This window comes from Giraffa tippelskirchi, chromosome X (assembly GCF_054371585.1).
Source record: "Giraffa tippelskirchi isolate mGirTip1 chromosome X, T2T-mGirTip1v1.2.pri, whole genome shotgun sequence".
Lineage (NCBI taxonomy): Eukaryota > Metazoa > Chordata > Mammalia > Artiodactyla > Giraffidae > Giraffa > Giraffa tippelskirchi.
In genome coordinates this window covers 74103055-74122062 of record NC_137289.1, presented here as the reverse complement: position 1 = coordinate 74122062, position 19008 = coordinate 74103055, and the positions used below count along the sequence as shown (strand labels likewise).

The 19008-nt window shown below is 36.0% G+C and overlaps 1 protein-coding gene across 3 annotated transcripts in view; it reads left to right on the top strand.

Moving 5' to 3' along the window:
* KLHL4 (kelch like family member 4) overlaps window positions 1-19008 on the top strand; it is a 152601-nt gene that overhangs the window by 94526 nt on the left and 39067 nt on the right. For all 3 annotated transcript variants that reach the window (XM_081563773.1, XM_081563772.1, XM_081563774.1), the window contains 3 exons: window positions 1940-2136; window positions 11461-11673; window positions 14619-14805. In XM_081563773.1, coding sequence (XP_081419899.1) covers window positions 1940-2136; window positions 11461-11673; window positions 14619-14805 — 597 coding nt within the window. The remainder of the gene's footprint in view (window positions 1-1939; window positions 2137-11460; window positions 11674-14618; window positions 14806-19008) is intronic.

The window sequence follows — 19008 nt, the reverse complement described above, 5'->3', positions numbered from 1 at the left end:
CCTTCCCTTTGGAGTGGAATTACTGGACCCCATGGTAGTTCTTTGACCACCTGATGCGAAGAACTGACTCATTTGAAAAGACCCTGATGCTGGGAAAGATTGAAGGCGAGAGCAGAAGGGAACGACAGAGGATGAGATGGTTGGATGGCATCATCATCTCAATGGACATGAGTTTGAGTAAGCTCTGGGAGTTGGTGATGGACAGGGAGGCCTGGCATGCTGCATGCAGTCCATGTGGTCACAAAGAGTCAGACACGACTAAGTGACTGAACTGAACTGAACTGATGGTAGTTCTAATCTTTAATTTTTTTTTAAGAGCCTTCTTACTGTTTACCATAATGGTTGACCCAATTTATATTTTCACCAACAATGTACAAGGATTCTCTTTTCTCCAAACCCTCACCAACATTAACTGTCTCCTCTCATTTTGATAATAGCCATCCTAACAGGTGTGAGGTGATATCTCATTGTGGTTTTGATTTGCATTTCCCTGATGATTAGTGATGTTAAGCATCTTTTAATGTACCTGTTTGTTATTTGTATGTCTTCTTTGGAAAAAAAAATGTTTATTCAGATTCTTTGCCCATTTTTAATTGTATTATTTGCTTTTGTGCTATTGAGTTACAGATATTTTCTCTGATTCTGTAAGTTTCTTCTCAATTTATTTTTGTATCCTTTTCTGTGGAGAAGTTCTCTAGTTTGATGTAGTGTCACTTGTTTGTTTTAGCTTTTTCCCCTGTGCTTATGGTGTCTTACCCAGGAAATTATTGCCAAGACCAAGGAGCTTTTATGCTGTTTTCTTCTATGAGTTTTATGGTTTTATTCATTGAGAAATGAATACCATTCTTCATAACCAGGCCAAGTTTCAATGTTTATGACAGGTGAAACTTTATATCTGATTCTGAGAATAATTTGTACTTCTGAGTTTCATGAGATAGAGGCAGGGCTCTCCTTTCAAAATCCAGATAGGAAACAACACAAGAAAGTCTGCTAATGGACTGGATCCCTTTACAACATATTTTAAAGGCTGAACCAAATACGGTATTATTCTTTTTTATAGTTATTCAATTAGATAAAATCCATATTATGGTATTTTAGAAAGCAAAATTATAAAATAATAATTCATAGTTTATATAAACCCATATGAAATATTCTTTACAACTTTTCTAAGGGTGGCTAAAATAAAAATATAGAAATATAACTTATCAAAACAACATAACATTTACAATGATTCATCAATAATTCTTGTTTAAAAATAATGATGCATCAATAAAAATTAAACAGCTTAAATTGCTCTGATATTGATTTTTAAAAATCTTTATGAATATTTTAGCAGAATCTGTTTTCTATACCTAAGAAAATAATCATATAAGCAGTTCTTTATCTGAGGACCCTTGGCAGCATTTTATTTCTTTTGAAGAAGTGCTAGTGATTAATTCAAGGCATAATATTTGGGCAAAGTCATCCTAATCAGCTAATAAATGCAGAAGCAAAAAAACCAAATGACATACAAGCTTAATGTTCTTATTTCCCAAGACATTTTCCCACACAAATGACAGTTACCTGTATAGCCTATCGTATGATCCTTATGTAATATGTCATAAAGTTTCTGGAGTCATAGTGTAGACAATATTTGATATTAGATTTAGATACAGCTCTAAGATGGTATATAAGGAAGAAATTGCTGTTCTTTGCAATGATAGTACTCACAGTTCATTTGTTCCAGTCGTTTTTCACAATCTTGCTTCTTTCAGCCATCTTGTTAGTGTTTGTACAGACTCACTTGCATATATTCACCTCAAGTGGCATTCCCTAGTCACCCTACTCTAGAAAAAAATAGCCCTATTAATGAGATAAATTGAAAATTTTAGCTATATAGCATATTTGTGTCTTTCTTCATGAAATATATAATCATTCTTTAACTTTTCAAACAATCTAGGTGTCCTTCAATTGAAAGAAGATACTATTGAAAATTTGCTGGCTGCAGCTTGTCTCCTGCAGCTGACTCAAGTCATTGAAGTCTGCTCCAGTTTTCTTATAAAGCAGCTCCACCCTTCAAACTGCTTAGGGATTCGATCATTTGGAGATGCCCAAGGCTGTACAAAGCTCCTAAATGTGGCGCATAGATACACAATGGTAAAATCAATTGATTCATGTTGTATTTATAATATATTAACACAATATCTAACTTAATGAAATGTTTACTGATATGTGTGTGTGTAGAACCATTCCAAAGTAAAGATTATAATGTTGGGATAACATTAAAAAGCAGTATAAATTTATATACTTTTCAAATTACTTGCACGTAATAAATATTAGCTAAAAGTATTGGTCTACTTGATCTGTTCAGTTCAGTCGCTCAGTCGTGTCCGACTCTTTGCGACCCCATGAATTGCAGCACGCCAGGCCTCTCTGTGCATCACCAACTCCTGGAGTCTACCCAAACCCATGTCCATCGAGTCGGTGATGCCATCCAACCATCTCATCCTCTGTCGTCCCCTTCTCCTCTCGCGCCCAATCCTACCCAGCATTAGGGTCTTTTCCAATGAGTCAACCCTTTGCATGAGGTGCCCAAAGTATTGGAGTTTCAGCTTCAACATCAGACCTTCTAATGAACACCCAGGATTGATCTCTTTTAGGATGGATTGATTGGATCTCCTTGCAGTCCAAGAGACTCTCAAGAGTCTTCTCCAACACCCTGAGCCTTTGTCTCATGCATCGAACATGGAATGGTGTTCTGTTTCACATATGATAACATACATGTTTCAATGCTATTCTCCCAGAACGTCCCACACTCACCTTCTCCCTCAGAGTCCATAAAATTGTTCTATGAATCTGTGTCTCTTATTCTGTCTCGCATATAGGGTTATCGTTACCATCTTTCAAATTCCATATATATGCATTAGTATACTGTATTGTTGTTTTTCTTTCTGGCTTACTTCACTCTGTATAATGGGCTCCAGTTTCATCCATCTCAGTAGAACCGATTCAAATGTACCACAGTTCAAAAGCATCAATTCTGCGGCGCTCAGCTTTCTTCACCGTCCAACTCTCACATCCATACATGACCACTGGAAAAACCATAGCCTTGACTAGATGGACTTTTGTTGGCAAAGTAATGTCTCTGCTTTTAAATATGCTAGCTAGGTTGGCCATAACCTTCCTTCCAAGGGGTAAGCGTCTTTTAATTTCATGGCTGCAATCACCATCAGCAGTGATTTTGGAGCCCAAAAAAATAAAGTCTGACACTGTTTCTACTGTTTCCCCATCAATTTCCCATGGAGTGATGGGACCAGATGCCATGATCTTAGTTTTCTGAACGTTGAGCTTTAAGCCAACTTTTTCACTCTCCTCTTTCACCTTCATCAAGAGGCTCTTTGGTTCTTCTTCACTTTCTGCCCTAAGGGTGGTGTCATCCGCATATCTGAGGTTATTGATATTTCTCCTGCCAATCTTGATTCCAGCTTGTGTTTCCTCCAGCCCAGCATTTCTCATGATGTACTCTGCATAAAAGTTAAATAAACAGGGTGACAATATACAGCCTTGACATACTCCTTTTCCTATTTGGAACCAGTCTGTTTTTCCATGTCCAGTTCTAACTGTTGCTTCCTGACCTGCCTACAGGCTTCTCAAGAGACAGGTCAGATGGTCTGGTATTCCCATCTCTTTCAGAATTTTCCACAGTTTATTGTGATCCACACAGTCAAAGGCTTTGGCATAGTCAATAAAGCAGAAATAGATGTTTTTCTGGAACTCTCTTGCTTTTTCGATGATCCAGCGGATATTGGCAATTTCATCTCTGTTTCCTCTGCCTTTTCTAAAATCAGCTTGAACATCTGGAAGTTCACGGTTCACGTATTGCTGAAGCCTGGCTTGGAGAATTTTGAGCATTACTAGCATGTGAGATGACTGCAATTGTGCGGTAGTTTGAGCATTCTTTGGCATTGCCTTTCTTTGGGATTGAAACAAAAACTGACCTTTTCCAGTCCTGTGGCCACTGCTGAGTTTTCCAAATTTGCTGGCATATCGAGTGCAGCACTTTCACAGCATCACCTTTGAGGATTTGAAATAGCTCAACTTGATCTGTATATAAAAATATTTCACACTTTTGAAGCTAAAAATATTTAATTAAACCTCAGAACTTGTAGAAGTGAAAATATTAGCAGTAATTAAACTGTACAAGTATATATTTCAAGTAGAATCCACAGTAATAAGAAAGCATAATTTCCATGATGTTTGTATACTATTAGAACAAGTTGTACAAATTATTGCTTCTAATGAAATTTAGATATCATTCAATATGTAAAAAGGAAATATTAATGGATCAGTGTTAACTGGAAGGGCTTAAGAACTGTCAAAATTAGGAAGTAAGACCACTCTATTGAAAGGACTTTTTATTTTCCAATGAAAACATGTATTTTGGTTTAAAACAATTCACAGTTCAATTCCTTTTTTTTTCTTTTCTTTTTATTTATTTATTTATTTTTACTTTACAATATTGTATTGATTTTGCCATACATTGACATGGAATCTGCAATGGGTGTACATGTGTTCCCCTTCCAGAACCCCCCTCCCCCCTCCCTCCCCACCCCATCCCTCTGGGTCATCCCGTTGCACCAGCCCCGAGCACCCTGTATCATGCATTGACCCTGGACTGGCTATTCGTTTCACATATAATTTACATGCTTCAATGCCATACTCCCATATCATCTCACCCTCAACCTCTCCCATAGAGTCCAAAAGACTGTTCTATACATCTGTGTCTCTTTTGATGTCTCGCATACAGGGTTATCTTTACCAACTTCCTTTTTTTTTAGGATTTTTTAAAAAAAATTATGCATTTATTTTAGTTGGGGGCTAATTACTTTACAATATTGCAGTGGTTTTTGCCATACATTGACATGAATCAGCCATGGGTTTACATGTGTTCCCCATCCTGAACCCCCCTCCCACTTCCCTCCCCATCCCATCCCTACAGGTCATCCCATTGCCCCAGCCCTGAGCATTTGTCTCATGTATCAAACCTGGAATGGTGTTCTGTTTCACATGCGTTAGTATACTGTATTGGTGTTTATCTTTCTGGCTTACTTCACTCTGTATAATAGGCTCCAGTTTCATCCACCTCATTAGAACTGATTCGAATGTATTCTTCTTAATGGCTGAGTAATATTCCATTGTGTATATGTACCACAGCTTCCTTATGCATTCGTCTGCTGATGGACATCTAGATTGCTTCCATATCCTGGCTATTATAAACAGTGCTGTGATGAACATTGGGGTACACGTGTCTCATCCAAAGAACTAAACAGGCATTTTTCCAAAGAAGACAGAGAGACGGCTAACAAACACATGAAAAGATGCTCAACATCACTCATTATCAGAGTAATGCAAATCAAAACCACAACGAGGTACCATTTCAGGCCAGTCAGAATGGCTGCTATCCCAAAGTCTACAAGCAATAAATACTGGAGAGAGTGTAGAGAAAAGGGAACCCTATTACACTGTTGTTGGGAATGCAAACTAGTACAGCCACTATGAAGAACAGTGTGGAGATTCCTCAATGGCTTAATTAACTTAAAGTCCTTCTCAATTCTACTAGTAATTATAATGAACTAAAGGAACATGTTTGATGTGTTAATTCTTTAAAAGTTACATTGGATAAGACTATTTTTAGTCAAGTGAGAGTGACATGAAATATAGATTATTTGTAAGGAGACAAGTAGAGAGAGGATATTAAATACATCTTTATCATTCTTGCTAAATCAAATTAAAAGATAAAATTTCAAGCTAAGAAAATAGCTACATTTATTTAAGATTCAAAAATAAAAGACAAGTATATAAAAGTGAACAATAAAGAATCACAACTACATGCAACAATGAAATTAATATTTAGTTCAGTTCAGCTCAGTCACTCAGTCGTGTCTGACTCTGTGCGACCCCATGAATCGCAGCACGCCAGGCCTCCCTGTCCATCACCAACTCCCAGAGTTTACCCAAACCCATGTCAATCGAGTCGGTGATGCCATCCAACCACCTCATTCTCTATCGTCCCCTTCTCCTCCTGCCCGCAATACTTCCCAGCATTAGGGTGTTTTCAAATGAGTCAACTCTTTGCATGAGGAGGCAAAAGTACTGGAGTTTCAGCTTCAACATCAATCTTTCCAGTGAACACCCAGGACTGATCTCCTTTAGGATGGACTGGTTGCAGTCCAAGGGACTCTCAAGAGTCTTCTCCAACACCCCAGGTCAAAAGCATCAATTATTCGATGCTCAGCTTTCTTCACCGTTTAACTCTCACATCCATACATGACCACTGGAAAAACCATAGCCTCGACTAGATGGACCTTTGTTGGCAAAGTAATGTCTCTGCTTTTAAATATGCCATCTAGGTTGGTCATAATCTTCCTTCCAAGGAATAAGCGTCTTTTAATTTCATGGCTGCAATCGCCATCTGCAGTGCTTTTGGAGCCCCCCAAAATTAAGTCTGACACTGCTTCCACTGTTTCCCCACCTATTTCCCATGAAGTGATGGGACCAGATGACATGATGTTAGTTTTCTGAACGTTGAGCTTTAAGTCAACTTTTTCACTCCCCTCGTTCACTTTCATCAAGAGGCTCTTTAGCTCTTCTTCACTTTCTGCCATAAAGATGGTGTCATCTGCATATCGGAGGTTACTGATATTTCTCGTGGCAATCTTGATTCCAGCTTGTGTTTCTTCCAGCCCAGCGGTTCTCAGTATGTACTCTGCATATAAGTTAAATTGGCAGGGTGACAATATACAGCCTCGATGGACTCTTTTTCCTATTTGGAACCAGTCTGTTGTTTCATGTCCAGTTCTAACTGTTGATTCCTGACCTGCATACAGGTTTCTCAAAAGACAGGTCAGACGGTCTGGTATTCCCATCTCTTTCAGAATTTTCCACAGTTTATTGTGATACACACAGTCAAAGGCTTTGGCATAGTCTATAAAGCAGAAATAGATGTGTTTCTGGAATTCTCTCGCTTTTTCGATGATCCAGCAGATGTTGGCAATTTGATCTCTGGTTCCTCTGCCTTTTCTAAAACCAGCTTGAACATCTGGAAGTTCACGGTTCACGTATTGCTGAAGCCTGGCTTGGAGAATTTTGAGCATTACTTTACTAGCGTGTGAGATGAGTGCAATTGTGCAGTAGTTTGAGCATTCTTTGGCATTGCCTTTCTTTGGGATTGGAATGAAAACTCACTTTTCCAGTCCTGTGGCCACTGCTGAGTTTTCCAGATTTGCTGGCATATCGAGTGCAGCACTTTCACAGCATCATTTTTGAGGATTTGAAATAGCTCAGCTGGAATTCCATCACCTCCACTAGCTTTGTTCGTAGTGATGCTTTCTAAGGCCCCCTTGACTTCACATTCCAGGATGTCTGGCTCTGGGTGAGTGATCACTCCATCGTGATTATCTGGGTCATGAAGATCTTTTTTGTACAGTACCTTGTGTATTCTTGCCACCTCTTCTTAATATCTTCTGCTTCTGTTAGGTCCGTATCATTTCTGTCCTTTATTGTGACCATCTTTGCATGAAATATTCCCTTGGTATCTCTAATTTCCTTGAAGAGGTCTCTAGTCTTTCCCATTCTGTTGTTTTCCTCTATTTCTTTGCATTGATCACTGAGGAAGGCTTTCTTATCTCTCCTTGCTATTTTTTGGATCTCTGCATTCAGATGGGAATATCTTTCCTTTTCGCTTTTCTTTTCACAGCTATTTGTAAGGCCTCCTCAGACAGCCATTTTGATTTTTTTTGCATTTCTTTTCCATCGGGATGGTCTTAATCCCTGTCTCTTGTACAATGTCACGAACTTCTGTCCATAGTTCATCAGGCACTCTGTCTATCAGATCTAGTCCCTTAAATCTATTTCTCACTTCCACTGTATAAATCATAAGGGACTTTTTTTAGGTCATACCTGAATGGTCCAGTGGTTTTCCATACTTTCTTCAATTTAAGCCTGAGTTTGGCAATAAGGAGTACATGATCTCAACCACAGTCTGCTCCTGGTCTTTTTTTTTGCTGACTGTGTAGAGCTTCTCCATCTTTGGCTGCAAAGAATATAGTCAATCTGATTTCGGTGTTGACCATCTGGTGATGTCCATGTGTAGAGTCTTCTCTTGTGTTGTTGGAAGAGGGTGTTAGCTATGACTAGTGCGTTCTCTTGGCAAAAATCTATTAGCCTTTGCCCTGCTTCATTCTGTACTCCAAGGCCAAATTTCCCTGTTATGCCAGGTGTTTCCTGACTTCCTACTTGTGAATTCCAGTCCCCTATAATGAAAAGGACATCTTTTTTTGGGTGTTAGTTTTAGAAGGTCTTGTATGTCTTCATAGAACCATTCAACTTCAGCTTCTTCAGCGTTACTGGTCAGGGCATAGACTTGGATTACCATGATATTGAATGGTTTGCCTTGGAAACGAACAGAGATCTTTCTGTTGTTTTTGAGATTGCATCCAAGTACTGCATTTCGAACTCTTTTGTTGACCATGATGGTACTCCATTTCTTCTAAGGGATTCCTGCCCACAATAGTAGATATAATGGTTATCTGAGTTAAATTCACCCATTCGAATCCATCTTAGTTTGCTGATTCCTAGAATGTTGATGTCCACTCTTGCCATCTCCTATTTGACCACTTCCAATTTGCCTTGATTCATGGACCTAACATTCCAGGTTCCTATGCAATATTGCTCTTTACAGCATCAGACTTTGCTTCTATTACCAGTCACATCCACAGCTATATATTGTTTTTGCTTTGGCTCCATCCCATCATTCTTTCTGGAGTTGTTTCTCCACTGATCTCCAGTAATTAATTAATATTACGATTCTGTAATTGAGATGTATATAATTAAAAAGTATTTCTTGAGTTTTATATACACCTTAAAATTTTCAAACTTACATTCTTTAGATTCTCTAAAACAATTCTTGTAAAACTTCCCCTCTCTTCTTCCCACCCTTGGTCATTGTTCAATATTTGAAGTTTTAAACATGTTCCTGAAATGATACCTTTATATCAAGAATCATATTATGATGGATTGACATTTTAACATTTTAACATGTTATTTAATTATGCTATTTATATTCATATGTCCTAAGCTTAAATGCCATATAAACTATAGAACATCAGTTCAAAGGTTGATCCTACTACAAAAGCCAAACATGAAAACTTCCTGTTAAATTACTTAAATTCTTGAACTAAGTATTAACAGTTTCCTGTCTGGTATCTTACTCTTGCCGACAAAACACATTCTGATAAACAGCTTGAATTATTTTTGTTGCTCAAAATGAACTTGTCTTCCTTTTCCTATTATGTGACTGAAACTGAATGCTAAACCGGGATGTACACAAAAATGCAATAATGTTGTCTCCTTTAATCCCTCTTTAGTTATTTTAGTATCTATTTTAAATGTGGTAAAATATGCCAAGATCATGCTATAATAATGATTTTATAATACTGTATTGATAGTGTAAAATGCAAATAACTTTAATGTCTAAGAATAATGTTAACCTCTAAGAATTTAGTTAATCATTTGAACCATAGACTGAATAAGCAGATTGCCTTCTCTAATGTGAGTTGGCATCATCCAGAAATATCCTCAGACACACCTAGAATAATATTTGGCTGGAAGACTCCATGGTTGAGTCAAGTCGACACATAAAATTGACCATCATAGTCATATAAATAGTAGTCTGCATTGACGAAACATTCAGGAAATAGGCTTTATTCATTTAATAGGATTTAACACAATGTAATCGTGGATTTTAAAAGATGAATATCAAATCAAGGGTACAATTAAAAAAAGACACTTGGGAAGGTGATTAGAAGAAAGTGTTTACCTTGAAATTAGGAGTAAAATAAAACAATTTAAAATTAATCTTTAAGCTTGACTAAATATCTATTTTATACTACTGGATATTTCAGTGCCATATGTAGATAATTTAATTAGCTATTGAGGTTTTACATACTAGGCTAATCTCCCTCTGTTTTTTTCTTTCTCTATTTTTATTTTCTTTCATCAGACAGTAGATAGAAAGGAGAACAAGATATGGGACCATGCATAATAGTTATATGACTTCAAAGTTTACATACACTACCAGTAATAGGTATCCATAAGTTTTGGAGTGTTTTATCTTTTTCTTAACCCTTTCATAAAAATTATGTCATTTATGAAAGTCAGTTGCAGTATCAAATATAATGAAGTAGACCTGAAGGCATACATGTGAGTCCACACTTAGCCATTTACTGTCCAGGAGATCAACATATTCACAGCCTGTTTTCTCATCACAATAATTACACTTTCCACAAGATTGCACTGGTGATGACTTAATGTTTGTAAAATAAATTTGTAAAGTGTGAAGTGCTGTACAAGTGTAATGAATTATTAGTTTTAGTACTAACTTCAGCACTTTGCTATAGGTGAGAGGGTTTTCAACGAGGAACATCTGCTATAGTAAAATCAACAGTTCTCCCCCTGGTGCTTGCCTTAGTCACACGCAGGCTCTTTGTCTAAAAAGGCAAGTCAACTTGAAATTTACAGTCTTAGAGCCTCCTGATGGGACTATCAAATCTGATGATTGATGTATGGAAAATTTTGTTATTAGGTTAACTGAGTTTCACAATGAATAAAATCAAGGGGATAAGTGATTCATTGGCAGAAGTCTCACCTCCCACAATGACTAAACACAGAATGGAGATGAAAGAGTGGTCTGGTTTATCCAGATCCCCCAGTTATAACAAGGCTGTCTTAAGCTGCTTCCAAAATATCAGTTTACTAGGCAATATAAATTACCAACTAGACATGTTTATATCAATTTCAAAAGTATATTTTACTGCATTTAAACTTAAGATCTTCACTATGAAAAAAAAATGGTAATTGTGTTGTCAAAGAAAAATATATATTTTAAATAGGAAAAACATAGTAGTGTTTTGATTTAAAAAGTTGAAACATAACTGCCTGAGATCTGATACTTGACAAAAAACAGCACAAAAGACAGAAGGGAAAATTAAGGTAAAATATATAAAAACTGAAAGCTAGCCCCACTCTCCCTCAACAAACAACTCCATAAGAGTCACTTTCAGATAAACCTTAACTTGTAGATCTTTATTCATTATAAAATATACCTTTGCCTTGATTAATAGATCATGTTTTTCCACAAGAGGAAGGAGTTTTTAATTGACCTCTTTTTCTCATTGCAAATGAATTCAGTATGTTGCCCCCTCAAATGCACAGCCAGAGCTAGCTCCCCCAGGCCTTCTTTGGTTCCTCAGCTTCAGAAGGCACATCCGACCCCCTTTCATAGGCTGCAAAGCATCTATTTTTTATAAATGCATACATCTGTCTCTCTGACTTTTTCTGAAGTTTAACAAAGTGAAATGCTTTGATAAGCTTATTTTGTTAAGGTGTTAAAGTACAAAATTTCAGCAGATCTCTCTTTTCTAGGAACACTTCATCGAGGTAATACAGAACCAAGAATTCCTCCTCCTTCCAGCTAATGAGATTTCAAAACTTTTGTGCAGTGATGACATTAATGTGCCTGATGAAGAAACCATTTTCCATGCTCTAATGCTGTGGGTGGGGCATGATGTGCAGGCTAGGCAACAAGACCTAGCAATGCTGCTTTCTTACATCAGATTGCCATTACTTCCACCACAGGTATGGAAACTTACCCAGGTAATGGAAACTATAGTTCTAAATGACAACTGGGCATTAATATATTCCTTATTTGTTTCATATGGAGAATTTCTAGTACAGGATTTGTTTCACAGAAGGAAAAATACAGCCTTCAGTTAGCAATATTAATAATGATAAGAGAGAGGGGGGAAAGGGTTTAATAAAAGACCTACAAATAATCTCCAAACTTCAGCATATTCATTAGTTTCAGTTTTCTCTCACCAAACAGCACTTGTAACAAGCAGGGGAAATGACTAAAGCTAACTCTTTTTCTTTTCCTACCACCTTCTAGGAAAGGTGATAGTAATTATTACAGTAGCATCCCAGAGGAGACTCTAGGAAGGTGTTAGATTCTGGATAAAACCTACTGACTAACATGAGTAATTAACTACTATGATTGAAACCGTAGTAAAGAGTTTCAGATGCACTAGAGCATCATTATAGTCAGTAATCAACTTTTATTGAAATACAGTTGATTTACAATGTTATGTTAGTTTCAAGTGTATGGCAGATTGTTTCAGTTATATATATAAACTGAGCATAACACCCTCCAGGACCATACATGTTATTGCAAATAGGAATTTTTTTTTAATGAGTAGTATTCCAGTGTGTGTGTGTGTGTGTGTGTGTGTGTGTGTGTGTGTGTGTACACCACATCTTCTGGTGAGTAGAGTTATGTCTCTGCTCAGTTAGTTGCTTCATCTGAGGCATCCCAGGATCAGTGCCTATAGTCTATTGGATGGGGGCAGGTCTGGCTGCTAAGGCTATTAAGCTAAAGGGAAGTTTCCAAAATGGCCCTTGCTAGGACCAGTGTCCACATGATAGAATGAACTCCCACAATGGTTGCTGCCCATGTCTGATTCTAAGGTGAGCTGTCTATTACCTTTCCTGGTGACTCTAAAATCAGCTGGTAGCTCTGCCCCTGTCTCCTTTCAAGTTCCTGTTTTTCCCCTGGATCCCAGATCATGTGAAATTTTGTGTGTTCCCTTTAAGTATAGAGTCACTATTTCCCACAGCCCTCTGAATCTCATGAATATAAACCTTACTGGCCTTCAAAGCTAAATAGTCTGGAGTCTTCTTGGTACAGGACACCTGGGCTAGGGAGCCCAATGTGGGGCTTAGAGCCCTCACTCTTTTGGGGGGTCATAATTATTCTCCTGTTTGTGGGTCACCCACCCTAGAGTTACGGCTCTTGACTATACCAAGATTCTGTCCCTCCTACCCAACTTGTGTTTCCTTTTTTACACCTTTAGTTGTAGATGATCTTTTCTGGTAGGTTCTGGTCTTTTTTTAAATCAATAGTATCCTGGAAATAGTCGTAATTTTCATGTGCCCAGGAGAAGAGATGAGTTCAGGTCTTTATTCTCTGCCATCTTTGGAACCCCCAGTATATATTTACTCTTAAGACTGGAAACTTGTTTGAAACTCAGCTTCTCAGGCCCCCACCACAAACCTGCTGAAACAATTTATGCAGCTGAAGCCAAAGAATCTGTATTTTAGCAAGTTTTTCAGATGACTCTTAAAAATTTGAGGTGCACTGGTGTACATGATCAGAAGCCCTTAATTTTATACTGCTGTTAAGTCTATATAACATTCTTTCAGCAAAGGGCTTAATTTAGACTTTTCTTATTTTATTGGACTAACAAGAAATTTCCAGCCCAAACAGTGGCACCTTGGATTCCTACTCCTGAGTATGCCTAGAATGTGGGACTGTGTGAACTTTTCCTGATGATGGTAGTAGTAGGTAAAGTGATCCTGTACAAATATTCTAGAAATGAAATATATGAAGAGCATGGTGATAAATGTCTGGATAATATTTTCAAAAGGAAAAAAAAATCACATAGCCTAATTTTCAAACCTGTTTGTAGCAGTGTATGCATAAAGGAAGTAACTGGAATCTCACCAGCCAAGTCAAAACAGTGATCCATCAGAGATAACAAGTAGGGTAAGAACAGAGCTGAGGTTAAACAGTGCAACACAGGAAACTCCAGGGAAGTTTTATAGGGTAAGATTAGTACCTCCTTTCCAAAAACCTGCTTGCTGTTCCTGACAATGTCCTATGATAGATAATGCGGACTCCAAACTTCTAAGAACCAATCTAAATGACCCTTGGAAAAGTTCTAAAAAAGCTCTTAACTTCTCCTCAACTAGTCTCAGGAATAATACTTTACCTAGATTTTATTTCATTAAATTGGGATCATATTATCTGTTGGGCAATATTGGTTAGAAAGTATTGATATCATATACTACTGAAGATGAGCTACCTAAGTACTAATACATGAACTTTACCTGTGTTGCTGCTGCTGCTGCTGCTAAGTTGCTTCAGTCGTGTCTGACTATGTGCGACCCCATAGATGTCAGCCCACCAGGCTCCCCAGTCCCTGGGATTCTCCAGGCAAGAGTACTGGAGTGGGTTGCCATTGCCTTCTCCTTATCTGTGTATACATGTACATATATAGATAAAAAGCACCTACTTTGTGCTTTGATTTGATGATAAAGATGTAGCCCCCATGGTGATATTACTTTAATTGGGCATGTTTGTGCTACCTCCCTTAAATCAACCAAAATTTTGATTGTTTCTCTAGCTACATGCAGTAGGACAGGAGATGCTTGCTTTGTGCAGACACAGCCATTTACTTCGCTTTCAGTAACACATTTTATGAGTGCTTTTTCACTTTTACTCCTGGAGATTGTATGCAAAATACATATTCAAATGAGGAATAGTATGTCAGATAAATTTGCGATAATAAATTAATTACTACCATGAGGTTTTTAATCATAAAATATCTTACTCAAGTAACTTAAAATATTAAATAAAAATACATGCATTAGAATTAGCTTGAGTTTCCTCCAAAATTTTATAAATGAAAATGCTACTTCTAATGATCTGCTCTTTACTTCATATACCATGCATCATTACTTTTCAGTTACTGGCAGATCTTGAAAACAGCTCCATGTTTACTGGTGATCTTGAATGTCAGAAACTCCTGATGGAAGCTATGAAGTATCATCTCTTACCTGAGAGAAGACCCATGATGCAAAGTCCTAGGACAAGGCCCAGAAAATCAACTGTGGGAGCACTTTATGCTGTAGGAGGCATGGATGCTATGAAAGGTAACAGAAACAAATTAATTACTCTAAACAACCTCCAAATTGTGAGGGTGGTATTAAAGCCATATTGAAATGTGTGCATCTAAAGCTAATTTTTATAAATAAGTAATATAAATTTTCTTACACCTTTTTTTTTAAACTATTGCCTTATGGGATATAAGCCTTTCATTAGTTTCCTTAACTGTTAATAGGTACTTTTTCTCTCATGACAGCAAATTATCTTGCTATCTATGATAAATTTAATTTATTTATATTGAAGTATAGACTTATTATATTATTTTCAGGTGTAGAGCATGGTGATTCAGTATTTTTTTAGATGATACTCTAAGTTATTACAAGATAATGACTGTGATTCCCTGTGCTATAAAATGTATCCTTGCTACTTGTCCATTTTATTAACAGTAGGTTGTATCTGTTAATCCCATACCCCTAATTTGTCCCTCCTTCCTTCTCTCTCACTTTTAGTGACCACATGTTTGTTTTCTATAATATATGTGTGTATCTCTTTCTGTTTTGGATACACATTCATTTGTGTCAATTTTTTTTGGATTTCACATGTAAGTGATATCATGTACAGATTTATTTTTGTCTGACACACTTCACTAAGCGTAATATTGTCTAGGCCCATCAATGTTACTGTAAATGGCAGAATTTTCCTCTTTTTTCTCAGAATAATATTTCATTGTGTGTGTATGTGTGTGTATATATATATATATATATATATATATATATATATATCTTGTATCTTTTTAATCCATTTGTCTGTTGATGACACTTGGGTTTCTTCCATGTCTTGAGTATTGTGTATGGTTCTCCTGTGAACATTGTAGTGCATATATAATTTTGATGCAGTGTTTTGGTTTTTCTGTATATACACCCCAAGAGCGGGATTTCTGGATCATATGATAGTTTTATTTTTAGTTTTTGAGGAACCTTTATACTGTTTTCCATAGTGGTTATACCAATTTATATTCCCAACAATAGTGTACAAGTGTTCCATTTTATCCACATCCTCTCCTCATTTGTTATTTGGAAACTTTGATGATAGTCAACTGATAGGTGTGAAGTGATATCTCATTGTGGTTTTGATTACTTTTATTTAATAGTTAGTGATGCTAAGCATATTTTCATTTGCCAGTTAACTATCTATTTGTCTTCTTTAGAAAAATGTCTATTTACTTCTTCTACCCATTTTTGATTTTTTATATTGAATTGTATGAGCTATTTACATATTTTGGATATTGACCTCTTGTATTTCACATTATTTGCAAACATTTTCTCCCGTTACATAGGATGCCTTTTCATTTTGTTGGTGTTTTCCTTCACTGTGCAAAAACTTTTAAGCTTAATTAGACCCACTTGTTTAGTTTTTGCTTTTATTTCTTTTGCCTTAGGAGATGGAACCAAAAAATATTGCTGTGATTTATGTCAAGTAGTGTTCTGCTTTTTTTTCTAGGAGTTTTATGGTATCAGATATTACATTTAGGTCTTTAAACCATTTTGATTTTATTTTTGTATATGGTATGAAGGAATGTTCTTATCTCATTATTTTGCATGTAGCTGTTTAGTTTTCTCAGCACCACTTGTTGAAGACTATCTTTTCTCCATTGTATATGCTTGCCTCCTTTGTCGTAGATTAATTGATCGTGCCTGTGGGCTTATTTCTGTACTTTCTATTCTGTACCATTGATCTTTGTATGTGTTTTGGTGTTGGTTCCATGCTGTTTTGATGGCTTTAGCTTTGTGATATAGTCTAAAGTCTGGGAGGGTGATACATCTAGCTTTGTTCTTTTTTTCACAAGGTTGTATTGGCAATTTGGGGTATTTTGTGACTCTTATGGCAGCATTTTTTTTTTTTAATTTCAGTATTCACTTTGCAACCTAAGATCTGTTCAGGGAGAACTTATAGATTTATCGTAAGTGGAAGGGGTAAGGTCCTCCAAATTTGCTTTTTGACAGAAATAGGAGAATGACTTCTAATTTCTTGCTGTCAGTTTCCTGATAGATGACCAAAGAACACTTACAAATAAATTTGAAGTGTTGATAACAAGATTCAATTCTGGAATAAAAATAATGATTTTAAAAAATAATTGTTTTCAATAGGAATAGGGAAAAATTTCTGAAGCCATCATGTCTACCTCGAATACTTCTTAAAACATTTTTTCCCACACTTCTGTCTCTTTACATTGATTTCTACCTATAGAACCATGTTGCCAAAACAATGAGGGAAGTATTTTGTAATTAAGAATTGGCTGTGTAGGAACTAAAATCAACCCACTTAAAATTTGCCAAATCATACACGGAAATGTTTTGACACCTTGTAGACAATGATGCAAAAATCAAAGTTCTATGCTTCTGGAAACCTATTTTTTTCTTTTGGTATGTGTAATTGGAAACTGGAAGACCAAATAGGAGATATGTCAGTTAATAATAAATCTGTGTAACAGGAGTTTACAACTGCAATTATTTTCCAAAGTTGTAGAGTAATTTCACAGAACTAGTGTTCTTCAGAAAATAACAAATACAGTAAAATGTTATAATAGATTTCAAGTCTAGCAACTTGATATTTTATTGCATTTTGTTGAATAGAAAGAACACTCACAGAATTTAAAAAGTGTCTTGCTTGATATTAAATCAAAAGGGTGCTAAGTATAAAATGCAAAAACGGGTCTCTATAATATTTGATTTTAAAAAAGTCCAACTAGTGGAGTGAGAAATGGGAAAACTTGTGTTTATTTGTTTGGTTTTTGTGTTTATTTACTATTTTTGTTATTTTTTCAGGTTCTTATCTTTTAAGTTAACATTACACAAATGAATATATTACACAAGATGGTAATATGTATCTTCAACTCTTTAATAGCTTACAAAAATGAGTGAAATGTGAGACTATAATCCCTTGACTCTGCTACCACAGTTTGATATGGGAAGAAGTAAAGCCATCCTTTTGAGACTCTTGAATTACCTAGTATATGAAAATATAAAAAGCTTTATGGGAAGTTGCAGAAAACTACAATAATAGTAAAAATGATTGTTTTTGAATATCTGATCCTTGATTGGCATTTTGCAGACATCATTTCTAATTGTCACAGTAATGTTACAAGATGGATTTTTATTACCTTAATTTTGGAGATGAGGAAACTAAGGCTCTTAAGGTTAGATAGCCATGCCAAGGGCAAGCATCTCAGAACTACTGGACAGGGAATTATTACTCAAATTTTATGTTCTTTGTTGATATATTGCCACTATTTTAGATGAAATAGCAGCAACAACAAAACTGACCCCTCTCTTTGAGGGTCTTAGAATTGAAAAACCAGAGTGAACACATAGGAGCAAAAAAAGAAAGAAGAGAAAAAAAAACTACATAAAGCAAAAATATTAAGGTGCTAGCATTTATCTATGTAAATCAGTATTGCATTTAAAAAACATACCGAGTTACATTCTTTAAAAAATTCTATATGTATGCCTTTTCTTACAATGTGTCGTTTTATTTATTTTTTTAAGATACTTTTTGAACTTTCACATTTTGATGTTTAGGAAATATAGTACTTCCTCAGTCTTTAATTTCCTTTTGACTCATACAATTAACTTGGAATTAGTTGCTAAATATAGATACCCCACAAGTGGCTGGAATTAACTATAACCCCTACCGTGTATATTAAAAGAGTCATTAAAAAGTTGTAAGTATGATCACACAGTCAACATTTTTAAATGGTTGAATGCTAAACTTCAGGCTTTTGTGCATGCCAGATATTCAGTAAATTTTCACTTACTAAAATAATGAATTCTGAGAGACAGTATGGCAGGGAACAAATAAAGGCTAATGTAGTGATTTTTAAGTTCATTTTAAAAATAGATGGAGGAAATCACTGAATTAGATATATTCACAACTGCAGGAACTATCGTTCCAAACAATACCACAAAGTTTAGTTGATTTTGTTCGCCCTTGAATAGATCATAAGTGAGAGCTGAATAGGAAGTTTGAAATGAAGTAAGAAGCAATATTTGCAACATTTTAGGGCAGAAAGTTGATAAATACAGAAAAAAAAAGTGAAATGAGTCCCAAAGAAAGAGATTCGTTAAAAAAAAGAAAACTCTTTTTCAATCAAATATAGAGTTGCCATAATAAGCCAGCTAGATGATCTATATTTTGATTAGTTGGAGCAACTGCAGAAGTAGGAAAATGGGCTAAAGACATTTCAGAATTAA